We start from the raw sequence: 21,756 nt of genomic DNA on the forward strand, positions 1-21,756 counted from the left end.
GCGGAGCGTCCGAGGCCCGGTGTCAGCCCCGCTCCCACGGTCCCTGCGCGCCTCTTTTCCTCTCCGCAGACTGCGGGGCTTGAGGTCGAAGGAGCCAGTTCGTCCCGGGCCACGGTCGGGCTTCTCCGCCATTCTCGGCTTCTTTCCGTTCGGGCGCGACAGCAGCTCATCTTCCCGAGCCCTAAGGGCCGCGAGCCGCCGCAGCGATGTTTCCCGAGAAACCTGCGAGCGGGCCCGCGCCGGCGGGACTGCCAGAGCGCATGCGCGGTGCGAGGGCGCGGCTGGCCGACGCTGCGGCTGCGCACAGGCGGTGCCGGACGCTGCGGCTGCGCAGTGGCGGGGCGGGGCGGGAAGGAGAGAGGCGGCGGCAGCGGCGGCGGCGGCTGCTGAAGAGGAGGAGGAGGAGGAGGAGGGGGAGCGGAGGGAGGTGTTTCTGTCAGTTCCGGCTGTTTGTTCGGGAAGTGGATCCGCCGCTGCCGGAGCAGCCCGGAGGGAGCTGCGGTTCGCGAGGCCAGCGCCGACCCCGCCTGCCTGCCCGCGCCTCCCCCGCCCGCCATGGCCCGGGACTACGACCACCTCTTCAAGCTGCTCATCATCGGCGACAGCGGTGAGGGCCGAGGCGGCCGGAGGCGGCGTGGGCCCTGCCGGGCGCGGCCCGCGGGGGCCTCGGGGCGGGCAGACGGGCGGGGAGGTGCCGGCCCGCGCGGGGCGGGCGGGCGGGGCTGCCCGGCGGTCGCCGGCCCCAGGGGTGCGCCGAGGGGCTCGGGGCCGCGCCCAGGAGAGGCTGGGGCGTCGGGCGGCGGAGCGGAGGAGCCGGGCGAGCAGGGGTCGGGGCTGGGGCGCCCGGTCCACTCACCGCGCCTGCCGCTGCCTCACGTGTGACCTTGGTCAAGTCGCGCGATCTCTGGAGTTGGAGAGACCTGGGTTCGAGTGCCGGGACCGCCAGCTTCCCCAGCCGGTGACCTTGGGCGCGTGGCTTGGCGTGTCTGAGCCTCTGTGTCCTCCTCCGAGACGCGGGGACTGGCCTCGCCGGGCGGGTGGTCTTCGGGAGAGGAAGCCGGGAGCGCGCGGCCCCGCCCCGGCGCAGGTGTGCTCTGTGGATGTGATCGGCCGTGTCCCCGGAAGCCGCGGCTCTTCCTCTGCAAAGTGGGCCTGTGCCCAGCACCTGCCTCGGGGTCCCGTGAGGCTAAGAGGTGAGGCAGGTGAGGCACCGGGCCCGGCCCGCCCCGCCGAGCTGCTGTCGCTCTGTCTCCCCGTGTTCCGGTTCCTCGTCTGTAAAATGGGACACTAGGCTTGGCGTCCTGGGCCGGTGGAGTGTTGGGGCGGCCACGCACACAGTGGGTGTGCAGTGTTTGTCTGCTCTTGTGTGCGGCGTGTCCCTGGCCGGGCATGGAGGTGCAGCCCGTGTTACCGAGCGCTCAGCATCCCCACGCTCCTGGCGATCCTCCTCGGCGCCCTGCAGCCTCTCCTGCCCAGCGCGTGCCTGGCACCCAGTAGGTGCCTCACACATGGTTGTTGAAGGAATATTCAGTGTCCTGATCAGCATAGGCTGGTTTCTGGGGAAGGGTGGAGGGTGTAGAGGTGTTTGGAGTGTGGCAGGTACGCAGGTTTATGGGGTGACCGAGAGGTCAGGGCGGCAGGCCTCGGGAGGTTTATAGGAGCGTAACTGAGGCGCTGGGGTTCAATGATGGGGAAGGAGGCCGGGGAGCACCCGACTTCATAGACCAGACCTGCGCTGAATGTGGGCACGGGGGTCATGTGACTAGAGGGGGTGGAGCCCGCGGATGGGTAAGGAGAGGGGACCGAGTCCGAGGGATGTCAGACCTGAGGCAGGAGTGTCGGGCGGGGAAGTGGGTGGGTTTGGGTCTCCTGGGGAGCGGCTTTGGGATGTGGTTGGTGGTTTGGATCAGGTGAAAGATGGCTGAGGTTTCCGTGGTTACTGGTGGAAGGGAAGGGAAGAGGAAAAATTAGGGGTTCACTACAGAGATGAAGAGGAGCTGTGGTTGGGGAAGGAGTGAGAGAGGAGGAGGTTGTGGTCTGAATAAAAGAAAACCAGACAAGCTGTGTAGACTTGCTCGCGGAGGTGGCCTCCGGTCTTCCTCTGGGTCCGGAGTGTACGCGTGAAAGGTTTGGTTTCAGCCCTGGTCTTGGTTCTCTCTTTTGGAGTTAAAGTCAGCTCTCCTTGGTCAGGGCTCCTTCTCCCTCGGCCAGACATCCAGAGCCTGTGTTGATAACGAAAATGAAAAGCATAAGCTCAGCAAGAAGATGTGGCTTGTTGGCTTTTCTTCTTTGTCAAACCCAAGGATGGTTTTGGCCCCATTCTTCGCAGTGCGTTTTGCACGGTGTATTGATTTTTCATCAGGAGTCAGTGTGGGAGAAGACTCACTGGCTCCTAGTTCAGTGTGTAGAGGACTGTGTTGTGGAGAGAAGACAGATGCTTTGCAGCTTAATTTCTCCCGACAGTGAGCTGATCCTCAAAGCCAAATGCTTCGGAGACTGGGAGATGGTCACCATGGAACTTCAAACGAATCTTTGGCAACTGAGCAAGGAGACAGCATCATGTGCTCCCCTGGCCTGGGCTCCTGTGTGGGTGCTTCCTGACGGCCTGCCCATGACTTCCCAGCCACTCCCCATCGGCTTCTCCCCTGTGCCTGTGTCGTTTGTCAGAAAAGCAAACGGGCTCGGAGGAGTTGACTGACTTGCCCAGAGCCACACAGCTCATCAGAGGCAAAGCCAGGAGTTAACACACATGGATTCGTGTGTGAGCAGCTGGTCCCAGGCCTGGCAAACAGTAGGCCCTCAGTGAATGTTTCTTTCTTTATAAATCTAGAGTTCTTCTTCCCACTCTGCCAGATTGTACATGCTTCTAGAATTCATTCCGCCAGCTTCTGCAGCTCTTTTTTTAAAAATATTTTTAATTGATTTTTTACAGAGAGGAAGGGAGAGGGATAGAGAGTTAGAAACATCGATGCGAGAGAAACATCGATCAGCTGCCTCCTGCACACCCCCTACTGGGGATGTGCCCGCAACCAAGGTACATGCCCTTGACCAGAATCGAACCTGGGACCCTTGAGTCCGCAGGCCGACGCTCTATCCACTGAGCCAAACCGGTCAGGGCTGCAGCTCTTCTTTATGCCTAAGGTTCTTCCTCTCTTTTATGTTCCAACATTGGCTCTAATGTGTAACAGCATTTCATCTGATCCACGAGACCTGCTGGAGGCTGGGGTGGTCGTCAGAGAGCCAGTGAACCTTTCACACGGTGTGAGCTGAGGCTTGAAGAGGGGAGGCGACTTGTCGGAGGTTTTCCAGTGAATTAGTTACCGAGCCAGGTTTGAAATTGAGAACACTCTACTTGAAGGTCTAAAGGTCTTCAACAGTCTAGAACCGAAGCCAAGAGGAGTGAGGGAACCATAGCCCAAGGGAGGAGCAGGGCTGAGGGTGGGGACTTCTGTGGAGGCTTTTTGAGGGTCGGAGCATCTGTGTAGCCCAGAAGGCAGAAAGCAAGGGAGAGAGGGGTGTGATGCAGGGAGCACGGTGATGACAGAGAGAGTGTATGAAGTGTTTGCAGAATAATCCTATGCGCGCACCCGCCCCCCCCCCCCCACCACAAGGCACTGAGTGCCGCTTCTGCTCCTTGCCGGGTGAAGGATGGTGCGGCTGGACTTGGGAAGCTGCTGACTTCAGCTGTGGGGAAAGTGGAGTGGGACTTGTCACTCCTCCCGTAGGCCAGTGCTCTGGGATGATGGTCGCAGCGTGTTTTCCAAAAGCAGCCTCTGCAGGGGTATTTGGGAGATGGCAGTTCTGAGGGTGGGTGTCTGTTCCGTTGGAAGGGAGGGCAGTGCTGGAGGTGGGTGTCAGGCCCAACCTGGAGGCTCGGAGGAGCTGTTGGTGTGGTCTTTCTGCAGACGGGTGGCTTTCAGAAGCTCTGCAGAGGAGCTGGGGGCAGTGAAGGGGACCCAGAGGGAGCTCCACTGCTGCTTCACCGCTTCATGCAGAGAGAGCACCTCCCCTTACTGTTTTAGATATACGGGAGTCAGGTAACCTTTAACTTAATAAAAGGGTTCTGCCACCCCCCAAAGTTTGAAAAGCACTCCCTTGGCTCCTATTAATGCTGCAGTCGGCATTAGATAGCATAGCTGTCAGTGTGATTGGCATCCACTTAGTCATAATTCATTACACAGTGTTTTGTTGGCACCTACTAAGTGCTGGGCCTGGCTTCCAGCACATTAACTGTCCAGGGTAGGTGAGGCGAGATTGCCTTCCTGGAGGAACTCAGCCTAGTTGCCCAGACACAGCTTTTAGCTGAGTAAGTGGGCCCAGAAGTCTCCAGGAGGAAGCAGAGGAGCAGGCAGGACCGATGGGGTGTTGGCATTGGGCAGAGCGCTGGGAGGGACCCAGCCCAGGACTTGGGCTCTTCTTGGCTCAGCAGGAAGCCTCGTAGAGGCAGCAATGAGGAAGTGGCTCTGAGCAAGAGTGCTGCAGGCCCGGGCTGAGCAGCAGGTGCCATGGGGCACAGCACCCCCAGCCTGCCTTTGGGAAGGTCAGACCCAGGTTTACCATGAAACAAGTTCCCCTGGGCCTCCCCGGACAGGGTACTCACCTGGAGAAGTCTCCAGACAGATCATCCAAGAGGACTGCTGAGAGGATTTCTGGATTAGTTAGTGTTAGGCACAGCTGGGGCTGGGGGCGGAGGTAGTGCCCTCTCTGAGGAGCTGATGAATGCTATGGGCTCCTCCCCCCAAATATGCACATATACTCACAATTTGCACTTAGCTGGGGGTTTCTGAGACCCTAGACTAAGTTGTCTTCCAGTCTAGTTCTGATGGCACTGCTGCTAACCGTCAGCCAGAGCGAGACGCAGGAGCCCTTTTGGGGTCTTTGTTTACACCCCCTGACACGGACGCAGAAAGACTCCCCAGCAGTATGTATTGGAAAGAGCTTTAGAGCTCCCGAGTGGATTCAGATCTCAGCTCACACTTCCTGCTGAGGCCCTAGGCCAGCTGCTTAGCTTGTTGGAGCTTCGGTTGCCACATCCTGATCTTAACAGATGCAGCTGGAGTTAGAGGAGCATCAAAGTGCCCACCACACACAGCTCTCTCTGCATGCTAATTCCTTCCTTCTGTGGTCAGTTGGCCCAGCTGGCCTTAGGGGGTGGCGGGGGTAGGGGATGCACACAGGACAGGTTGTGCTTGGAAGGCTAAAGCTGCTGTGTGTTGAAGTAAAGGGAAGCCGAGCTTACAAGCGTCCCGCCTGTGCTGGGAGCAGGTGTGCCAGCAGGTGCCGCGGCAAGTGAAATGCTTTGTGCACATGGGAGCTGTGGGGCTGATAGGTGTATGGCAGACACCCCTCCTCACTGGTTCAGCTGACAGTGACCTAACGGGTAGCATGGCTGACAGTTGGTTCGGGTTGTCTGGGCCTCAGTTTCCTCACCTGCAGAATAGCCCCAGTGATCTCAAGGGTTCTTTGCAGCTCTGCAGGTCCTGTCTCACGCTGCACACAAACTGAAGCTCCACACATGATGTGCAGTTTTCTAGGGACCACATTTCAGACGCACTTTGGGGCCAGTTTCATTTGGTGACTTGCCCCTGCTCTATTTCTGTCATCTGGTACCTTCCTCTGGGTTGCTGGGGCCAGCCTTCGGCACAGGACCTGGGCACGAGTTCTTCTCATTTCTCCCCTGGGCTTTGGGGGGCAGCTTGCCTTACACTGGGACCGAGGAGAAGATCAGAGGTCAAGTGGGGGAGATGCTCTTGGTGTGTGGCTGCTTCAGATCGAAAGCAGCATTGAGGAGGGGGCTCCGTCCCACTGGGTTTAAAACTCAGGACCCGGGTGTCACCTCCCTGCAGAAGGAAGGGCTGGTGGAAGGGAGGGACCCGTGCTGCCTCTCATCGCCTGCTCTCTCTCTTGCAGGTGTGGGAAAGAGCAGTTTACTCTTACGTTTTGCCGACAACACTTTCTCAGGTGAGTGTGCCCCTGAGGTGCTGCTGGGATGTTTCAGTTTTGAAATCCCTTTGCCTGGCGCCAGAACACCTGCCTCTGCCTCATGTCTCAAACCTTGTCAGTACGATTGCAGGCTGAGGGAGGGGGACACAGGGGAGGCACAGGCTAGAAGCCTCTGCGTTCGTCTTCATTTGTTTAGTTAAAAAAAAAATTCCTTTACAGGCCCATACTTTGGTCACCCTGGGTCTATTTGTATTTCAGTATTTAAAAAAGAAAAAAAAAACAGTTAAAAAAATATCGCAAGTTAGTACATGCCTGTGTGAAATTTCAAACAGGAAGACTCAATAGTGGAGAATGAAAGCTGTCCTTTACCTACCCCTCTGGTGCCCTGGTAGCCTCTGCTCAGCATTGTCTGTCTTTCGACTTTTCTTCACTCCACATGCAGTGGTCACAGCTTGCCTTCCCCTCAGCGCATCAGGGACCACCCTTCCACGGCACGTACAGGCCTCTGGTTCTTTTGAAAGGCTTTGAAGTTCCCCTGGCTGTGCATGGATGCACATGGCTCACTAACATGCTCTTGATGTGTGCATGCTTTCTGGTAGCTTCTGGTTTCAGTGAGGCTGCATTTCTTGGGCTACACTTTATGTTTCTTCTTGCAGAGATGAGGAGTCATGAGGTCAGCGTCTGTGCACTTAACTTTTTCACAGTGCTCTGAACTGAGCTTTCAAAGCTGTACTAAGTGAACTGACACTCCCACTGAAGGGGTTTATTTTATTTATTTTACTTAAAAAAGAAATATATATATTTATTGATTTCAGAGAGGAGGGGAGAAGGAGAGATAGAAACATCAATGACGACTGAGAATCATTGATTGGCTGCCTCCTGCATGCCCCACACTGGGGATCGAGCCGCAACCCGGGCATGTGCCCTGATTGGGAATCGAACTGTGACCTCCTGGTTCATAGGTCAACACTCAACCACTGAGCCGCACCGGCTGGGCATGGAGGGGTATAAAGGGCCCATCAGTGCTAGGTCTTGGATAGTCTTCATTTTTGCTAAACCAATCAGCAAACAGTGCTATCTCATTTAAGTTTGTATTTCCCAGATGTTGGTGAAGTGGATGTGTTTGTTGAATACATCAGGTTCATTGAAGAGACTTCAGGCTAGCTTGGGCTCTCTGATCAAGGATGAACTGTGACTGTCTTGTAGGGAATTCCCTATGATGTGGTTAAGGGATGAGCTAAAACTAGGAAGTGATTACATGGCTACCGCCTCTCTTGGTGGAGAAGTCGGTTTCTCCCAGCAGTCGTCCTGCAGCACCACTGGTGGTGTGATGTGGAAAGAGTTGTCTGTGTGACCATGAGCCTGACTAAGTCTCAGCTCATCGTCAAGTGGAACTGATCATCGTCCTTCCCACAGAGGGCTATTGTGAGGGTCACCTGTGACATTGCAGGTCACAGTGCCTGGGACTCAGGAATCTTTCGGTTCCTACCAGCGGCTTGTTATTGCTTCTGCTCAAGAATGGTCACTTAAGGGGCAGCTTATGATTAGGCTGAAAAATACTCCTTTTCCTCATGACCTTCTGACTCCCCGTCCTCATGGCTTCCACTCCTGGAGGGCTCTCTTTTGCCCTCTCGTTCCTCTTGCCATTTCTACCACCAGTATCTTAGTTGGTTCTAATCTAGCCTGAAGCATTTCAGAAGCTCCCCCCCCCCCCCCCCCCCCCCGTTCCCCCATCAGACTGCTGAATTTATCTAGCTAGTACATGGCTCTGTCAGGGGCTTGCCTCTGCTTCATACCTCAGCGGCCCTCTCTTAGTTGAGCAGAGTTTATAGCAAGGCTTCTCCACCTCAGAACTGTTCACACTCTGGGCCTGTGATCTGTGTTGTGGGGGCTGTTCCGTAAAGGATATGGAGCAAAATCCCTGGGCTCCACTCACCGGTAGCATTGGTCCCTCTCCCCCATTTGTGACACCAGAAATGTCTCCAGACATTGCCCAGTGTCCTCTGCGGAGACAGTCCTCCCCGTTGAAAACCTATGGTCTTCATCATTCGTTCTCAGCTCACCTTTCCAGCTTTCTGGCTCCTACTGTTTGTTCATTCTTTTTTTTTTTTTTTTAAATATATTTTATTGATTTTTTACAGAGGAAGGGAGAGGGAGAGAGAGCCAGAAACATCGATGAGAGAGAAACATTGACCAGCCGCCTCCTGCACACCCCCCACCGGGGATGTGCCCGCAACCAAGGCACATGCCCTTGACCGGAATCGAACCCGGGACCCTTCAGTCCGTAGGCCGACGCTCCATCCACTGAGCCAAACCAGTCAGGGCTGTTTGTTCATTCTTTTGCTGTTTCCCAAGCTCTCACTTACTCATTCATTCAGCCACCAGCTGCCGGTTGAGTGCCTGCAGCAGTAGGTGCTGGGTCACACTCCTTGGCTCATCCAGAGCGGCAGTGCCCAGGGCCCCGAATGCCGGGCTGGCTTGTTTCTGAGTGTTTTCTCTCAGCGCTTTGCCTCTGGGTGGGATGTCTTCCCTCACCGAATCTCAGCCTTTGACATTTTACCTATTCTTTCAAGCTGGGCTCGAATGTGACTTCTTCCTTGATCTCCACCCCACCTTGAACTTTGACCTTTCCTCTAGAGCAGTGATGGCGAACCTATGACACGCGAACTCATTTTTTTGGTTGATTTTTCTTTGTTAAATGGCATTTAAGTATATAAAATAAGTATCAAAAATATAAGTCTTCGTTTTACTATGGTTGCAAATATCAAAAAAGTTCTATATGTGACACGGCACCAGAGTTAAGTTAGGGTTTTTCAAAATGCTGACACACCGAGTTCAAAAGGTTCGCCATCACTGCCCTAGAGTTTTGGTACTTTATAGCAGCGGTTCTCAACCTGTGGGTCGTGACCCCTTCGGTGGTCGAACGACCCTTTCACAGGGGTCGCCTAAGACCATCTTGCATATCAGATATTTACATGACGATTCATAACAGTAGCAACATGACAGTTATGAAGTAGCAACGGAAATAATTTTATGGTTGGGTCACAACATGAGGAACTGTATTTAAAGGGCCAGAAGGTTGAGAACCACTGCTTTATAGAGTCAGTTGTGTGTGTCCTGTTTGCAGCACTGTGTTATACAGTAAGCTCCCATCGGAGTGAAAACATGTCTCAGCACTCAGGCCTTTGTAAGCCTGGACAGAACTGTTACATTGGCCAGAAGTTCTCTTCCGCTCCTTCTCTCACACAGATGCCACAGGAGAGCTGTTTATAATGCAGCTCATACTCTGATTAAAACCTTCAGTGCCTTCCCGTCACACACAACAGAAAGCCCAAGCTCTCCGAATGGTGCAGGTGCCCCGAGATCAGGTCTTGGCACCCCCTCCCTACCTGCCTCTGACTCTGTGCTTGACCTTACTTGACCCCCTCCCTCCACTGCTATTTTTGCTACTGTCTCCTCTGCCTCAAACATTGTTTTTCAAACTGCAGGTCATGACTTATGTGTTAGGAAGTTAATTTGTGGGTCTTTAAAAACGTTTGGAATAGAATAGAAAAAAAATGTGCATGCTATTCGCAGGCCATAGCTAACAGTCCAGCCACTCTGATTAAAGGAGCCTGTCCCTCCCCAGTCACATCTCTGGTTTTATTCCTTTGTGGCGCTCATCACTTTGGAATTGTCTTTTTTATCTCTTTGTTTCATTGTATCATGTCTGTTGCCCTCGCCTTGACTATGGGTTCCATGGAGCTCCATCACGCCAGGGTCCTTGTCTTACCCAGAACTATGTCCCTGGGACCTCGATCATGCTGGGCCCAGAGTGAGTGCAGTGTAGTCTGACTGGGGCACCTGTGGACCTTGCTAATGTATGTGCTTGCAGGCAGCTACATCACCACGATTGGAGTGGATTTCAAGATTCGGACCGTGGAGATCAATGGGGAGAAAGTGAAGCTGCAGATCTGGGACACAGCTGGGCAGGAGCGCTTCCGCACCATCACCTCCACGTGAGTCAGGCACTTGCCCCCATTCTGACCCCTCGCCACCGACATTGGACACAGTTGAGTAACTAGCCCAGGTCATGGTGGAAATGTCAGGGTGCGTCCCGGACTGTCAGGAGGTAAGCTCCTTGCTCGCCACAGTCGGTGGTGTCAAGCTGAGCCCTCCTCTTCCTAAGGATGTGAGGACAAGGGGATGAGATATGGCTGCTGCCGTGGGTGGGCAGTGGCTGAGTATCTGGCTCTGGGGTTGGCAGGACAGTTCATGTCAGTCAGCATACCCTCTGGCCTTTGGTCCCTTTGGAAATGGGATGACAGTGATATTGGCTTCACCTGGTGGTCAGACACTTACCTTGTTGGGTTGTCAGCTGTGCAGCTTCCCACCACCCACCCTGTCTCTGGGAGCTGGCTTCTCTGTTGGGAGGGTGGGAAGGGGCGCTGGTGCATAGCAGGCCGTTGAGAGGCCACTACTTGGCCTCCCCAAAGCTGGTTACTGGGAACCCGGCTCACCCAGTGGGTTGCCACAGCACCTTTGTGACTCGTAGCTGCAAATAGGAGAACCCAGCTGGAGCTCGACAGTGGGATCCTGTGGAGGGGCTCTTGGTTCTTGGGCTGTTAATGGAACAGGTTCCAGGAAAGAGCAGGGCTTTGAAGGCAGATGGTTCATAATTTTTTTTTAAGTATCAAGTTTTTTTGTTTTTAAATATTTTTATTTCAGAGAGAAAGGGAGAGGGAGAGAGATAAAAACATCAATGATGAGAGGGACTCATTGATTGGCTGCCTCCTGCACGCCCCCTACTGGGGATCGAGCCCACAACCCGGGCATGTGCCCTTGACTGGAATCGGACCCGGGACCCTTCAGTCCCCAGGCCGATGCTCTCTCCACTGAGTCAAACCGGCCAGGGCAGTGGTTCAGGATTTACATTTCAGTTCTGTGTGACCTAAATGTCTGTGCTTCGGTTTCTCACAGGCTTTGCTTTGATGCCGAGTCCTGTGTGCCAGGTAATCTGCTTGGGCTTCACGAGCATCTCCGTGAGCCCCCTGCAGGCAGTCTGCTGTCATCCCCATTCCGAGAGGGGTCCTGCTCCCGTGGGTGGCAGAGCCTGGGCTGCACACGGTGGTGTCTGGCCCGTAGTAGTTGCTTCTTTGGTCGGCCTCTCCTGTGTCTCCCCGCAGTGAGCCCTGTGTGTGGGGGGGCTCTTGGGAAGGTGGGTGAGGAAGTGCTCCAGCCAGAGATGCCTTTCCTCCCCCAGCGTGCAGATGAGGTGGACCCCAGGCTGGCTGCAGGATTTTCTGAGAGTGGGAAGTGTAAGGGGTGAAGAGCCTCTGCAGTGCTGGCTGGGAGCATTGGGGGGTGGGGGAGGCTCCAGAGGGTGCTGGCTGGGTAGCCTGGTCAAGGGATTGGATCCTGAGCAGTGTTGGGGGGTTTCTGTCGCTGGGCTAGCTCTGTAGTGAGCACTTGTGTACTGTGGTCCAAGAAGCCCCCAGCCCCAGGGGTCATGTCCTGGGGTCTGCCCAGTGCTGCTTTCTTGCTACTTGCTGATGAGTTACCTGAGCCTCTGGTGTCTCAGTGCCTATTTGCGAGGCCCTAAGGGGGGCACTGGGGTCAGAGGCTCCTTGGGGAGGGAGGATGGGCATCTTCGGGTGGCTGGTGTGTCCAGGCTCAAGCATGACCAAGACCTCGACCTCATGGTCAGACCAAGGCACTGACCCCAGCTCTCCTGACCTGGGGCTGGGACTGTCACAAAGGACATTACCTACTTCATTTCACTTAATCCTGATAAAACAGTCCTGTGATTACCTCCATTTTATTAACAAAAAAGTGAGGCCCAGAGAGGGTGAAGGGACTTAACTTGGTTAGTCAGGAGTTGAACTGAGGTTTGATACCAAAGCTCTTGCCTTTAACCAGTCCACAGTCCTGCTCTCTACTGACCCCTCACCCCCAAGAGACTGGGACTGTGGTAGATGCTCTAGTGCTTCCTGTGGGTTAAAACCAGTCAAGGAATTCAGGGCAGCCAAGATTATTGGGCCTGTGGCTGCGAGAAATGCTTCGGGCAGGGCAGTGGGCCCTGGGTGCCCAGGCCCTTTTAGCAGAGGAGCCACTGCCTCTCCCTTGACTACCAGATTCTTTCCGGGGAAGGGGGGAGGGGTGCACAGCTCCTCATTCTGTTGGGGAGACTGGAGTCCCTCAGCTGCCTGAGGGCAGTATGTTTCAGGGTGCTTGAGAAGAGGCAGCACTGCACCCTGTGCTGTGGCACCAACCTGGCCCCTGGTGGCCATCCCATGTGCCTGGGGGGGCTGAGGGTAGCTCCATCTTGGGGTCCCCGACTCTGCCGCTCATGAGGCAGGAGGCTCTGCAGGCCATGCCGAGGGGCCACTTTGTGATGGCAGCTGGTGAAGAGGGAAGGAGACTTGGGAGAGGCTGGGAGCTTGTTCTCTTTTCAGGGATCGGGTCAGGGTACAGCAGTGTGGCCTTTCTGATTCAGGGCATTGAAAGAGAAACTAAAAGCGCGTCCGTTAGCCTGCCAAGAACGGGCCCTGTGGTCACCCTCACAGTTTGTCTCTTGGTAGCTGGGTCTTGCTGACCAAGAGGTGTGGCTGTCGGGTGTGGGTTTGGGGAGGAGGAGTGAGGTGTGGGGTAGTGAGATGAGAGGGAGAGGGAGGTGACGATACCTGGCCCTGGAGATAGATCCAGGTGCCCTGACTTTGGCGGTGTGACTTCAGGCAGGTCACTCGGCCTCATGTCTTCACTGGTAAAATGGCAACCGCCCTGTCCATACAAGTTGTTGCAAGGATTAATTAGGTAGTGGATTGATTAGGTAGTGGATTGATTAGGTAGTGGATTGATTAGGTAGTGGATATAAAGCGTGGGGCGGGGGCCGGTATGGAGCTAAATCGTGGTGAGTGAAGTGGTTACTGATGGCGGTGGTAGCAGGTACCCAAGGCCCGGGCACCGTCCTGGCCAGAGCTGAGTCTCTCTCTGAGTCTGTTTCTGTGAAAGGCCCTCACCTGGACCCCAGCGGGGGCGGAGTCTCCCAGGAGCAGAGGGCTTTGTGGCGGACTGGGCTGGGGCCGTGGCTATTTCTTGGCATCTTCAGTCGTCTTAGCAAAGGAGAGTTTGGAAATACATTCCCTCTGCACACTTTGCTGGCCGGGGACAATGGTCTCTTCCTGTACTTGTAGCTGCTCAGAGGGGTGTCCGCGAAGCCAAACTGATAATAACCTGACACTCTCAGCAACTGCTGGGGGTAGAGGACAGGGCTGGTTCTGGGGGCACAGTACCTAAATGGCTCGATTCTTGGGGCTCCCCAAGGCAGCGAATAGCAGAGCTTGGGCACTGGTTCTTACCTCGTTCTCAGAAGCCCCTGGTAAGCGAGTCTCTGCCGCTCTGAGTGGTTACACAGCATCGGGTGGGGAGTCCCCTGGCTCTTGGGTCCGGGAAGGCTCTCCAGGAAAGTGGAAGTGGGAGGCCTTGTCCTCCTCTTCCTCCCCAGGTGGATGTCCTCCATCTGGCCTACCGGACCACGGGGATGAATGGGGACATGGTGTCTGGAGGGGAGTGCTTATACCCTCCTGCCGTCCAGACCTTCTAGCTCAGCAGTCGCCAACCTTTTGAACCTCACGGACCACCAGTGGTCCATGGAACACCGGTCGGCGACCGCTGTTCTAGCTGACCTCAGGCTGCAGGGTCTGTACGTTTGGATGGTGGCATATGTGGGACACCCTCTTCCCAACGCTGCCTGCGTGCCATACTGCTTCCATGCTCTCCCTGCCCCTGGCATGGATGAGTGGCAGGATGTGAGGTGCCCCCCAGTCTCCTGGGGAGGGAGTGCAGACCGTGGCAGATTTCACAAATGGCACATCTTCTTGGAATGGCATTTTACTAAAATTTGAGGAGAAACATTTTCGAATGTTAAAACAAGGATAGCGAGCCCTGGCTGGTGGATGGAGCGTTGGCCTGCACATCAAAGGGTGTGGCATCGATGCCCAGTCAAGGGCATGTACCTGGGTTGCAGGTTTGATCCCTCAGCCCTGGTCAGGGTGCGTGTGGGAGGCAACCAATCGATGTCTCTCTCTCCCTTCCACTCTTTCTAAAAATCAATGGAAAAATATCCTTGGTAAGGATTAACAAAAAAACACACACCAAGGATAATATGATGTCAAATGCAAAACTTGCCTGAATTTTAAAAATAAAATGACAACCTCAAAGACGTTTTAAGCTAGTGGCCAACGCCAAACAACCTGGTTGGCTGCCTTAGGGACCGCGTGGGGTTCAGTGCTGCTGGCTGAGCACAGTGCGAGCCCGGCCGGCAAGGCCAGGCAAGAGGGGCCTCTGGGTGTCTTGCAGGAAAGGGTTGGCCTCCTCCCAGGTCCCGGCCACTCTCGAAGTGGGCAGGCAGGTCTTGTGTGGGCTGAAGCTTTGACACAGACCATGGCCCTACAGGTATTATCGGGGGACCCACGGGGTCATCGTGGTTTATGATGTCACCAGTGCCGAGTCCTTCGTCAACGTCAAACGGTGGCTTCATGAAATTAACCAGAACTGTGACGACGTGTGCCGAATATTAGGTGAGATTGGGCTCACTGGCGTGGGGACAGTGGGAGGGAGGGTGCCCGGGGTGCTCCTGCAGGACCAGCTGACTTTGCTTTGCCTTCAAGTGGGGAATAAGAATGATGACCCTGAGCGGAAGGTGGTGGAAACAGAAGATGCCTACAAGTTCGCCGGGCAGATGGGGATCCAGTTGTTTGAGACCAGTGCCAAGGAGAATGTCAACGTTGAAGAGGTGAGTCCAAGGCCAGAGCAGGGACAGGGAGGGAGCAGGGCCGAGCTGCTCCACTACCACAGTCCTGCTCCTCCCCCTGCTAGCCTGCTGCGGGCGCCCAGGTGGCTGACAGAACATGTCATAGTAGCTGCCAGGCCTTTAAAGTCTGAGCTCACATCTGAACAGTCCTCTCAGGTAAATTATTCCGTTTCAAATGGGAAACTGAGGCTCCAACTTCAGGAACAGTGCCCAGCTCCACAGCCAGGCAGTGTCCACTCAGTCCTCTGCCGCACTGACCCTGCCCCGGCCACTGTGTCCCCTCTTCCTACTTTCGGGCCTCTGCGGCCTTGGCCTCCAGAGCTCCGGTGACACCTGCTGTGGACACATCCCCCTGCAGGGCCGGCTAGAAAGCAGGCGGGAGCCTGGGAGAAAGCCAGGCCTTTCGCCTCGAGTCCAGGCTGGCTGCACTCAAGGCTCTGGGCGGGTCCTGCCCATGGTGTGTGGAGTCCAGAGGCCCAGGGAAGCTGGATTCCCACTGCCTCCTGGACGCCCTTGCGCCTCAGTCGGGCTGGGATCACAGGACAGGCCTTTCCACTGGGAGCCTGTGGGGTGGGGCCCGTGTGACCTTGGGCGGAGCCTACGGGCTCTAGGCTCCATGTGTTTCTCTGTAGATCTGGGGGGAGAGTCCCTGACCGTTGGGTTGTGAGGGAAAAGTGAAGCAAATTGTCAAGTGCTTGATACCGTTCCTGGTGGAGCGGAGGACAGGACTGTGGGCCGGTAGGTGAATCCTGGCAGCGCAAGGGTGTCTTGGGGTCTAGGTTCTAGGCTGGCTGTGCTATGAGGCGGCCTGGCCTGGGCAGGCTCTGGGCCCTCTAACCAGTCACTAGTAGGGGCACCTTTATCTGTCTTGTCCAGAGAGTCCAGCTGAAGGAAAGGGGTTCTTTCTCTCTTTAAAAGAAAGATTGGAAAATCCTGAGAGTGACTTCTCCAGGACACAAGCTCATTGCTCTTTGGTGTTCCCCTTTGACCTCTACACGTCACCACCTCCTTCTAAAAGGGTGCGAAGACACAGACCAAAGAATTCACAAGTAGAAACAGAAAGCTGGGCCCTGGGAGGTGGGGAGGTGGCCGTGCCGGCCGGCAGCGGCAGCGCAGCCGAGACGGGCCTCCACACCAGGTCTGAGGCCGCCCTGCCTCCTTCATCCTCACAGATGTTCAACTGCATCACAGAGCTGGTCCTCCGAGCAAAGAAAGACAACCTAGCAAAACAGCAGCAGCAGCAACAGAACGACGTGGTGAAGCTCACGCGGAACAGTAAACGGAAGAAACGCTGCTGCTGATGCCCGCAGCCCCTGCAGACTGCACTGCGGCCGCTCCCGGCCCGAGGCCCACCGGCCCCTCGGGGACAGGCTCGGTTTCGTGCCGTTATTTAAGAATTCTCTCCACGTTTTTGTATCTGGAGGCGCCATCGGCACTTCCTCCCCTCCCCCTCGAGTACCAAGAAGGTGTTGGACAACCTGCCCTTCCCTTTTGGTGCCCCTGCCCCCTGGCCAAGGCGCCTGGGCCCAGCGAGGATGCTGCCAGCGAGCGGACTGATTAACCCGTTTGTACATAATGTATATTGCTTTAACCGGCCGTTTCACCCTCGTCCTGTTCTGGCTTTGCCTCCCTAATGCCAGCCTGCTGCAACAGACCCTCCCTCCCCATCCCATCTTACCGCCAGCAGCTTCCTGAGGAGATGGGATTGAGTTCTAGCCATGTCTTTTGCCAACCTGGGCTGGTGGAGTGGGCTCCACATTCCTCATTCTCTTCTGCAGGCCATCGCTGACTTCTGTACCTGGCAGGTAGGGCCTTGCCCAGCTCCCGCCCTCCCCATCTCCTACCCATCTGGCAGTTGGGGGGCCTGGCCTTGATGTAGGCCTGGGGTTCCCATTAGAGGCCCTGCCCTCAGCTGACCCAGCCCGTCGGTTCCACAGGAGTCACTCCTGCCCTTTGGCCAACAGATTTCTCGTCCTGCCTTCTAGACGCCTCTAAGCTACAAACCCAGGGGGAGCTGTGCTTCTATTTATACCAACCTGTTTCAGTTCCAGCAGAAAGGGTGTGTTCACGCAGGGACGGGGCTTAGGAGCATTATTTTAACAGCTAAGAAAATGAAGCCAAATCAAATGAATTAAGTTCCTCAAACTTCTTTTCTCTTCCTGAGGTTCGGTTGGCAGAGCAGCAAGAGTTGTGGCCTCCCCTTTGGGTCCAGTGTTTGTAGAAAAAGTGAATGGCTTCCTGTCATTGTGGGGCCGGGCTCTTGGCAGAGCACCTCTGCCTTCCTGGACGCTGCTTGGTGGGAAGAAGGGGCCTCTCCCCCTTGTCTGTGTGGGTCCAGGGCCTCCCACCGAGTTCCTGGGTCTTTGATGTGGGGAGTGGGTGCTGCTGGACTGGGGATGCTGCCTCTTGCCTCTGAGCTGGGTGGCAGGCAGCCTCAGGTCACTGACAGCTGTCTTGGTGCAAAGGTAGCACGACGATTCCTTAGCGGGTGGGAAGGAATGGCAGCTGCGGCTGGGAGCCAGCCAGCTTTGACTCCCCTGGTCCCTCGGAGGAAAAACCAGGGTTATCTACACTTGATCACTGTCCCCTCTCCTCCTTGGGACACTTCATTCACCTTCCCCCTGAAAGGATCACGTAACCTGGGATAATTTATTTCAACACCGTGGTGTGTTTTACTAGATTTCCTTCCCTGGCGATTTCCAGCTGAAGCCGACTGGACAATCACATCACAGATCACACTGCGGATTTTCCTCGTTAACACTGTTGAGGGGTTTTTAATCAAAATGTGGGGTTCCCCACTTCCCCAAACTGCCAAAACACTGTGGTTCCACGTGACAGGCCTTCACCCTGGAGCTGCAGGATGAGTTGGGGGAGTTGTGTGGGCCGGGGAGGCGGTGCTGTGGAGGGTGGCTGATCATGGGTCCTGGGTGGGCAGCACACTCCACTCTGAGCATGAAGGTGGTGCTGTATGGCAGTGCTTGCAAACTCCAGCAATAGGAGGAGGGGGTCCTGGAAGTTTCCAGCCCCGGCTAGAAACCCCCATGGCTCTGGCAGCTGGGTGTCCAGGCCCAGGTGGCGGGTGATTTTGGTGACGACTGTGCCTGTCCCGCTGAGTGGTGTTCGCATGAATGGGGGGTGGGGGTGAGGGTGGGGCGCTCACAGGGCTGGGCCGATGTCCTGGTGGACCTGATGCGAAATCCTGTCGAACAACAAAACTTTTAAATGGTTTGCTAGGATTATTTCTGTATTGAAAGTTTCTAATTATGCTTTTTTAAAAAAGTACTAAAAATAAAGGTTCAAGCTGCCAAATTTTCTTCAGGGCCTGTTTCCTCTCCTCCAGCTGTGCTCTGGGTGGGCCTGGCTTCTTCCACCATTGTGTCCAGCTCTGGTGGGTTCTTGCCTGAGGCCCAGGGACTGAGAAGCCCAGTTCACTTTCTCCATGGAAGGCTGGTCCACGTGGAGGTTCTCTGGTTTGATGCATTGGCTGAGCGCAGTGCGAAGATGCCAGGGGAAGCGCCCTGGTTCTCTCACGTCCGGAAGGGTGCAGTGGAAGCTTCGCCTGCGTGACTGCGCTCGGGCTTGAAGTTTCTGCCAAGCTGGAGGGCCTGCCCGTGGCTGGGCAACGGCAGCCTTCACTGGCAGGGAGCCCAGCTGGGGTGGGCGTGGAGGCAGCGCCTTCGGCCACTGCTCCCACAACAGCTGTCACTGACAGGGTGCCTCCACCCTCCCGGGGAGGTGCCCCTTCCTGGCGGAGTGCACTGGTTGGGTCCCTGTGTATGAGGGGGCTCCTTGTTTCTGCCTCTGCATGCCAGCCAGTGGCGGTCCTGAAAGGTAAGTTGCGTTCTAACACCCCTTTCGGGCACCAATGACAGAGGCAGGAAGCTCTGTAGAAATTCAATTTATTCTGAGACTATTTTCAAAAGAAGCAGTGGTGTGCTGTTTTTCTAAAAATATGCATTTATAGATTTATATATAATATGTATATTATAAAATCCATCCATGTATTTACATGATTGCTACATACAAAAGTACAGCACTGTGGTATGTACATATCTATAGGTACATTCTTTCCGCCCATCCCTCCTGGGCTGCTCCCAGGGGAGGCAGCTCGCGGCTGGCTCGGCCGGTGCCTCTGGGCGAGGGCCTCGGAGAAGGTGCGTGGCTGCCGAGGGAGCAGCAGTTGCAGGACTCGTCCTCCCGCAGGCCTGGTGGGCAGTACCTGGAGGCATCGCCCGTGGTGACAGTGCTGCCCTTGAGGTGGAGGTGGCTGCAGAGCCTTCTGGGGCCATTCTGTGTCCTGGACTTGCTTGGCTGAACCAAGAACTTGTGTAGGTGAGGGGAGCAGGAGGCTGGGAGGCGGGGACCCCTCCCCCTGGCCCACGAAGGGAAAGGGCTGGATGGCTCAAGCCTGCAGAGGACCTGCGAGAAGACTGGCTGAGGGGGAGGCCTGCACCGGCACAGGCCGGAGGGAGAGCAGTGGCGCCGGGGGCAGCCCTTCTTCCTTTGGGCTCGGATGGCCTCGGCCAAGCCTTTGCAGAGCCCACTGTGGCCGAGCGCACGAGAACAGCCCCAGCCGGCAGGCCCCACAGGCTGGGTCTCCTGCCTAGAGGTGCTCCTGACAGAGGTGCATGCACAAGGGTGCGGGCCGCCTCCCCTTACTCCCTGGGCCAGGGCTGGGGAGGAGGGAGGCTCAGGCCTGCCTCCTGAGGGTGCAGGGAGGGCCTGTTTGTTTCTCCTGCTCCCCGGATCCCACAGGGAGGGCAGCAGCCTGGGGTTGGGCACGGGAGCCACTGAGGGGTGGGCCGTCTGGGCAGCCTGAGCCCTGCTCAACGGCAGCGGATCCTAGGGAAGCCCGGCCTGTCCCTCCACCCAGGGCGGCCTTCAGAGGCCAGGCAGGCCCTCCTGGAGGACATGGCCCCAGTGCGGCGGGCAGCGCCCCAGAGCCCAGCAGGGGAGCCCTTGCACATGAACACAGTGCTCTCGGCCTCCCCCGCACCCTTTCCTCGCCTCCAGTCCGCCCGTCCTCGCTGGCCTGACTCCTCCCAACTTAAATTTTCCTGAAGAATGAGAACAGCCGTTTGCCTTCGGCGGTGCTGGGCTCGACCCCACGCCCTGCGCCACGGGCCCTGGAGAGGGCGACAGCCGGCCGGCTCCGTTCCTTCAGGTGCGTGTCCATCAGCTGCCGGTCAATGACCCTGTGCATGTCGTCCTGCAGAGAGCAGAGCGGGGGCCTGAGCAGGGCAGATTCTGACGCTGGGGGCGGGCAGGGAGGTGACACGGAGATGAGGTGAGATGAGGATGAGGGAGGAGATGAGGGAGGGGCTGCCCCAACCAAGAGCAAGTGTAGATGCCAGGACATAGGAGCCACACACCTCATCTCAGGGCTTGAGCTCGCCTCTCCACAGTGCTGCCCCTAGGCTGACCCCAGACGGCCAGAGTGCCTGAAGCTGGTATCTTCCTGTCTGTCTCCACGGTGACCGGCCCTCTGCCCTGCCTCCTATGACCTTTGAGGCTGGGTGAGTGCCCGCCCCTGCTGGCAACCTCAGCTTCCCAGCTCTCCAGCCCAGCTCTCCAATTATCGGCCTGAGCTACCCCACTGGCAATTGCATGTGACGAGGACACAGACTCCCTGGGTGCCTCCCTTGCCTACCAACAACCACGCCCACGACCCCTCCTTGCGAGGCTCCCATCACTGCCTCAGAGCTTGTCTTGCTCAACAGGCCCAGGCCCTTAGCCTCCTCACTGGGGGAGCACCTTTCCCCTTCCAATTTGGGCCAGTTGCCTAGAAAATGCCCCTCATCTGACTCCACCTTACAGAACCGCAGCTCTGACCTCAGAGGAGCCTCTGGACGCAGCTCCACTCTATTCTAGTTGCTAAACTCCGATTCTGTGCAAGACTCCTTCTGACAAGGCATTCTGCCGCCAACACAGCAGGACACTGTTGGTTTGGAAGTCCAGGCAGCCCTGTCTAGGCCACATCAGCAGGAAGCATAGCATCTTGAGCCCCACGGGCCCTGGGATGTCCTGGCAGAAGCCTGAGCCTCGGGCTAGGGTCGCCAAGGTCAGGCAGCCGCGCACTGGAGGAGCACAGAGTGGGCTGCTGGCCCTCCCCGAGCAGCTTGTCCACCTACACTCTCACCCAGCGAAGTCACGCCACCGTCTGCAGGTTTCGGTGTGAAGCAAAGACTTCTTAGCCGTCACCAGGCAGCCACCGGGCCGGCGAGGAGCTCTTAGTCTCTCCTTTGGCCACATCCTGTTCTCCCTCCCACCGCTCCTTCCATCCGACCGGCGGCATACTCCTCGTCCTCCCTGCACCCTCCTCCTCTCAGAAATAGACATGCTCCCTGCTTGCAGCCCAGGCCCCGTTCTAACCCACAGCAGTGCCTGCACGTAGGCCGCGCTCAATAGGACCTACGTGGTTAAATGCAGCATCAGGAACCGCAGAGCGTCCTGCAGGCAGGAGCCCTTTCAAAGCGGCCTGTTGGTGCAGGCACATCACATACTGCATTTTCATGCTTGTATCACTTGAGAGCAGTGGTTCTCCACCATCCTAATGCCACTACCCTTTCATACAGTTCCTCATGTTGTGGTGACCCTCAACCATAAAATTATTTTCGTTGCTACTTCATAACTGTCATTTTGCTACTGTTATGAATCGTCATGTAAATATCTGATATGCAGGATGCATTTTCATTGTTACAAATTGAACATAATTAAAGCATAGTGATTAATCACAAAATCAATATGTAATTATGTATGTGATTTCTGATGGTCTTAGGCGACCCCTGTGAAAGGGTCGTTGAACCCCCAAAGGGGTCGCGACCCACAGGTTGAGAACCGCTGCTTTAGAACATCTCCCTCTCTCCCTCCCTCCCTCTCTCTCTTTCTCTCTCTCTCTCTCTCTCACACACACACACACACACACACACGTGCTCGCGCATAAATAAGCTGCTCATAATCCCACACCTGCCGTTATCTCTGTGAGCAAAGTGACCCAATTATGAGGAGGTGCTACCAAGAAA

The 21,756-nt window shown here is 56.2% G+C and overlaps 2 protein-coding genes across 6 annotated transcripts in view; one reads left to right on the plus strand and one right to left on the minus strand.

Annotated features, from left to right (window-relative positions):
* The first annotated feature begins 406 nt into the window (after window positions 1-406).
* Window positions 407-18,043, plus strand: RAB35 (RAB35, member RAS oncogene family). 3 transcript variants are annotated; one of them, XM_059676169.1, is made up of 6 exons: window positions 407-607; window positions 5,911-5,961; window positions 9,818-9,941; window positions 14,377-14,501; window positions 14,592-14,716; window positions 15,907-18,043. In XM_059676169.1, exons 1-6 carry the CDS (start codon window positions 556-558, stop codon window positions 16,033-16,035), a joined length of 606 nt encoding a protein of 201 aa, XP_059532152.1. In that variant the 5' UTR covers window positions 407-555; the 3' UTR covers window positions 16,036-18,043. The 3 variants fall into 3 exon arrangements, with proteins under 3 accessions (XP_059532152.1, XP_059532153.1, XP_059532154.1); XM_059676170.1 differs by lacking the exon at window positions 5,911-5,961; XM_059676171.1 differs by lacking the exon at window positions 14,592-14,716 and having other exon boundaries at window positions 15,907-16,013.
* Window positions 18,044-18,616: 573 nt separating this feature from the next.
* BICDL1 (BICD family like cargo adaptor 1) overlaps window positions 18,617-21,756 on the minus strand; it is an 89,260-nt gene continuing 86,120 nt past the window's right edge. For 2 of the 3 annotated variants that reach the window (XM_059676167.1, XM_059676168.1), the window contains one exon: window positions 18,617-19,943. In XM_059676167.1, coding sequence (XP_059532150.1) covers window positions 19,782-19,943 — 162 coding nt within the window. In that variant the 3' untranslated portion in view covers window positions 18,617-19,781. The remainder of the gene's footprint in view (window positions 19,944-21,756) is intronic. The other variant, XR_009450073.1, reaches the window with a different exon arrangement.

This window comes from Myotis daubentonii, chromosome 19 (genome assembly GCF_963259705.1).
Source record: "Myotis daubentonii chromosome 19, mMyoDau2.1, whole genome shotgun sequence".
NCBI lineage: Eukaryota > Metazoa > Chordata > Mammalia > Chiroptera > Vespertilionidae > Myotis > Myotis daubentonii.

Bases quoted from the DNA above. Each gene is read 5' to 3' on its own strand.
- RAB35 (XM_059676169.1), top strand. From the start codon at position 556: ATGGCCCGGGACTACGACCACCTCTTCAAGCTGCTCATCATCGGCGAC. The intron at 14,502-14,591 runs GTGAGATTGGGC...TTTGCCTTCAAG, and splicing joins CGACGTGTGCCGAATATTAG to TGGGGAATAAGAATGATGAC. The intron at 14,717-15,906 runs GTGAGTCCAAGG...TCATCCTCACAG, and splicing joins AGAATGTCAACGTTGAAGAG to ATGTTCAACTGCATCACAGA.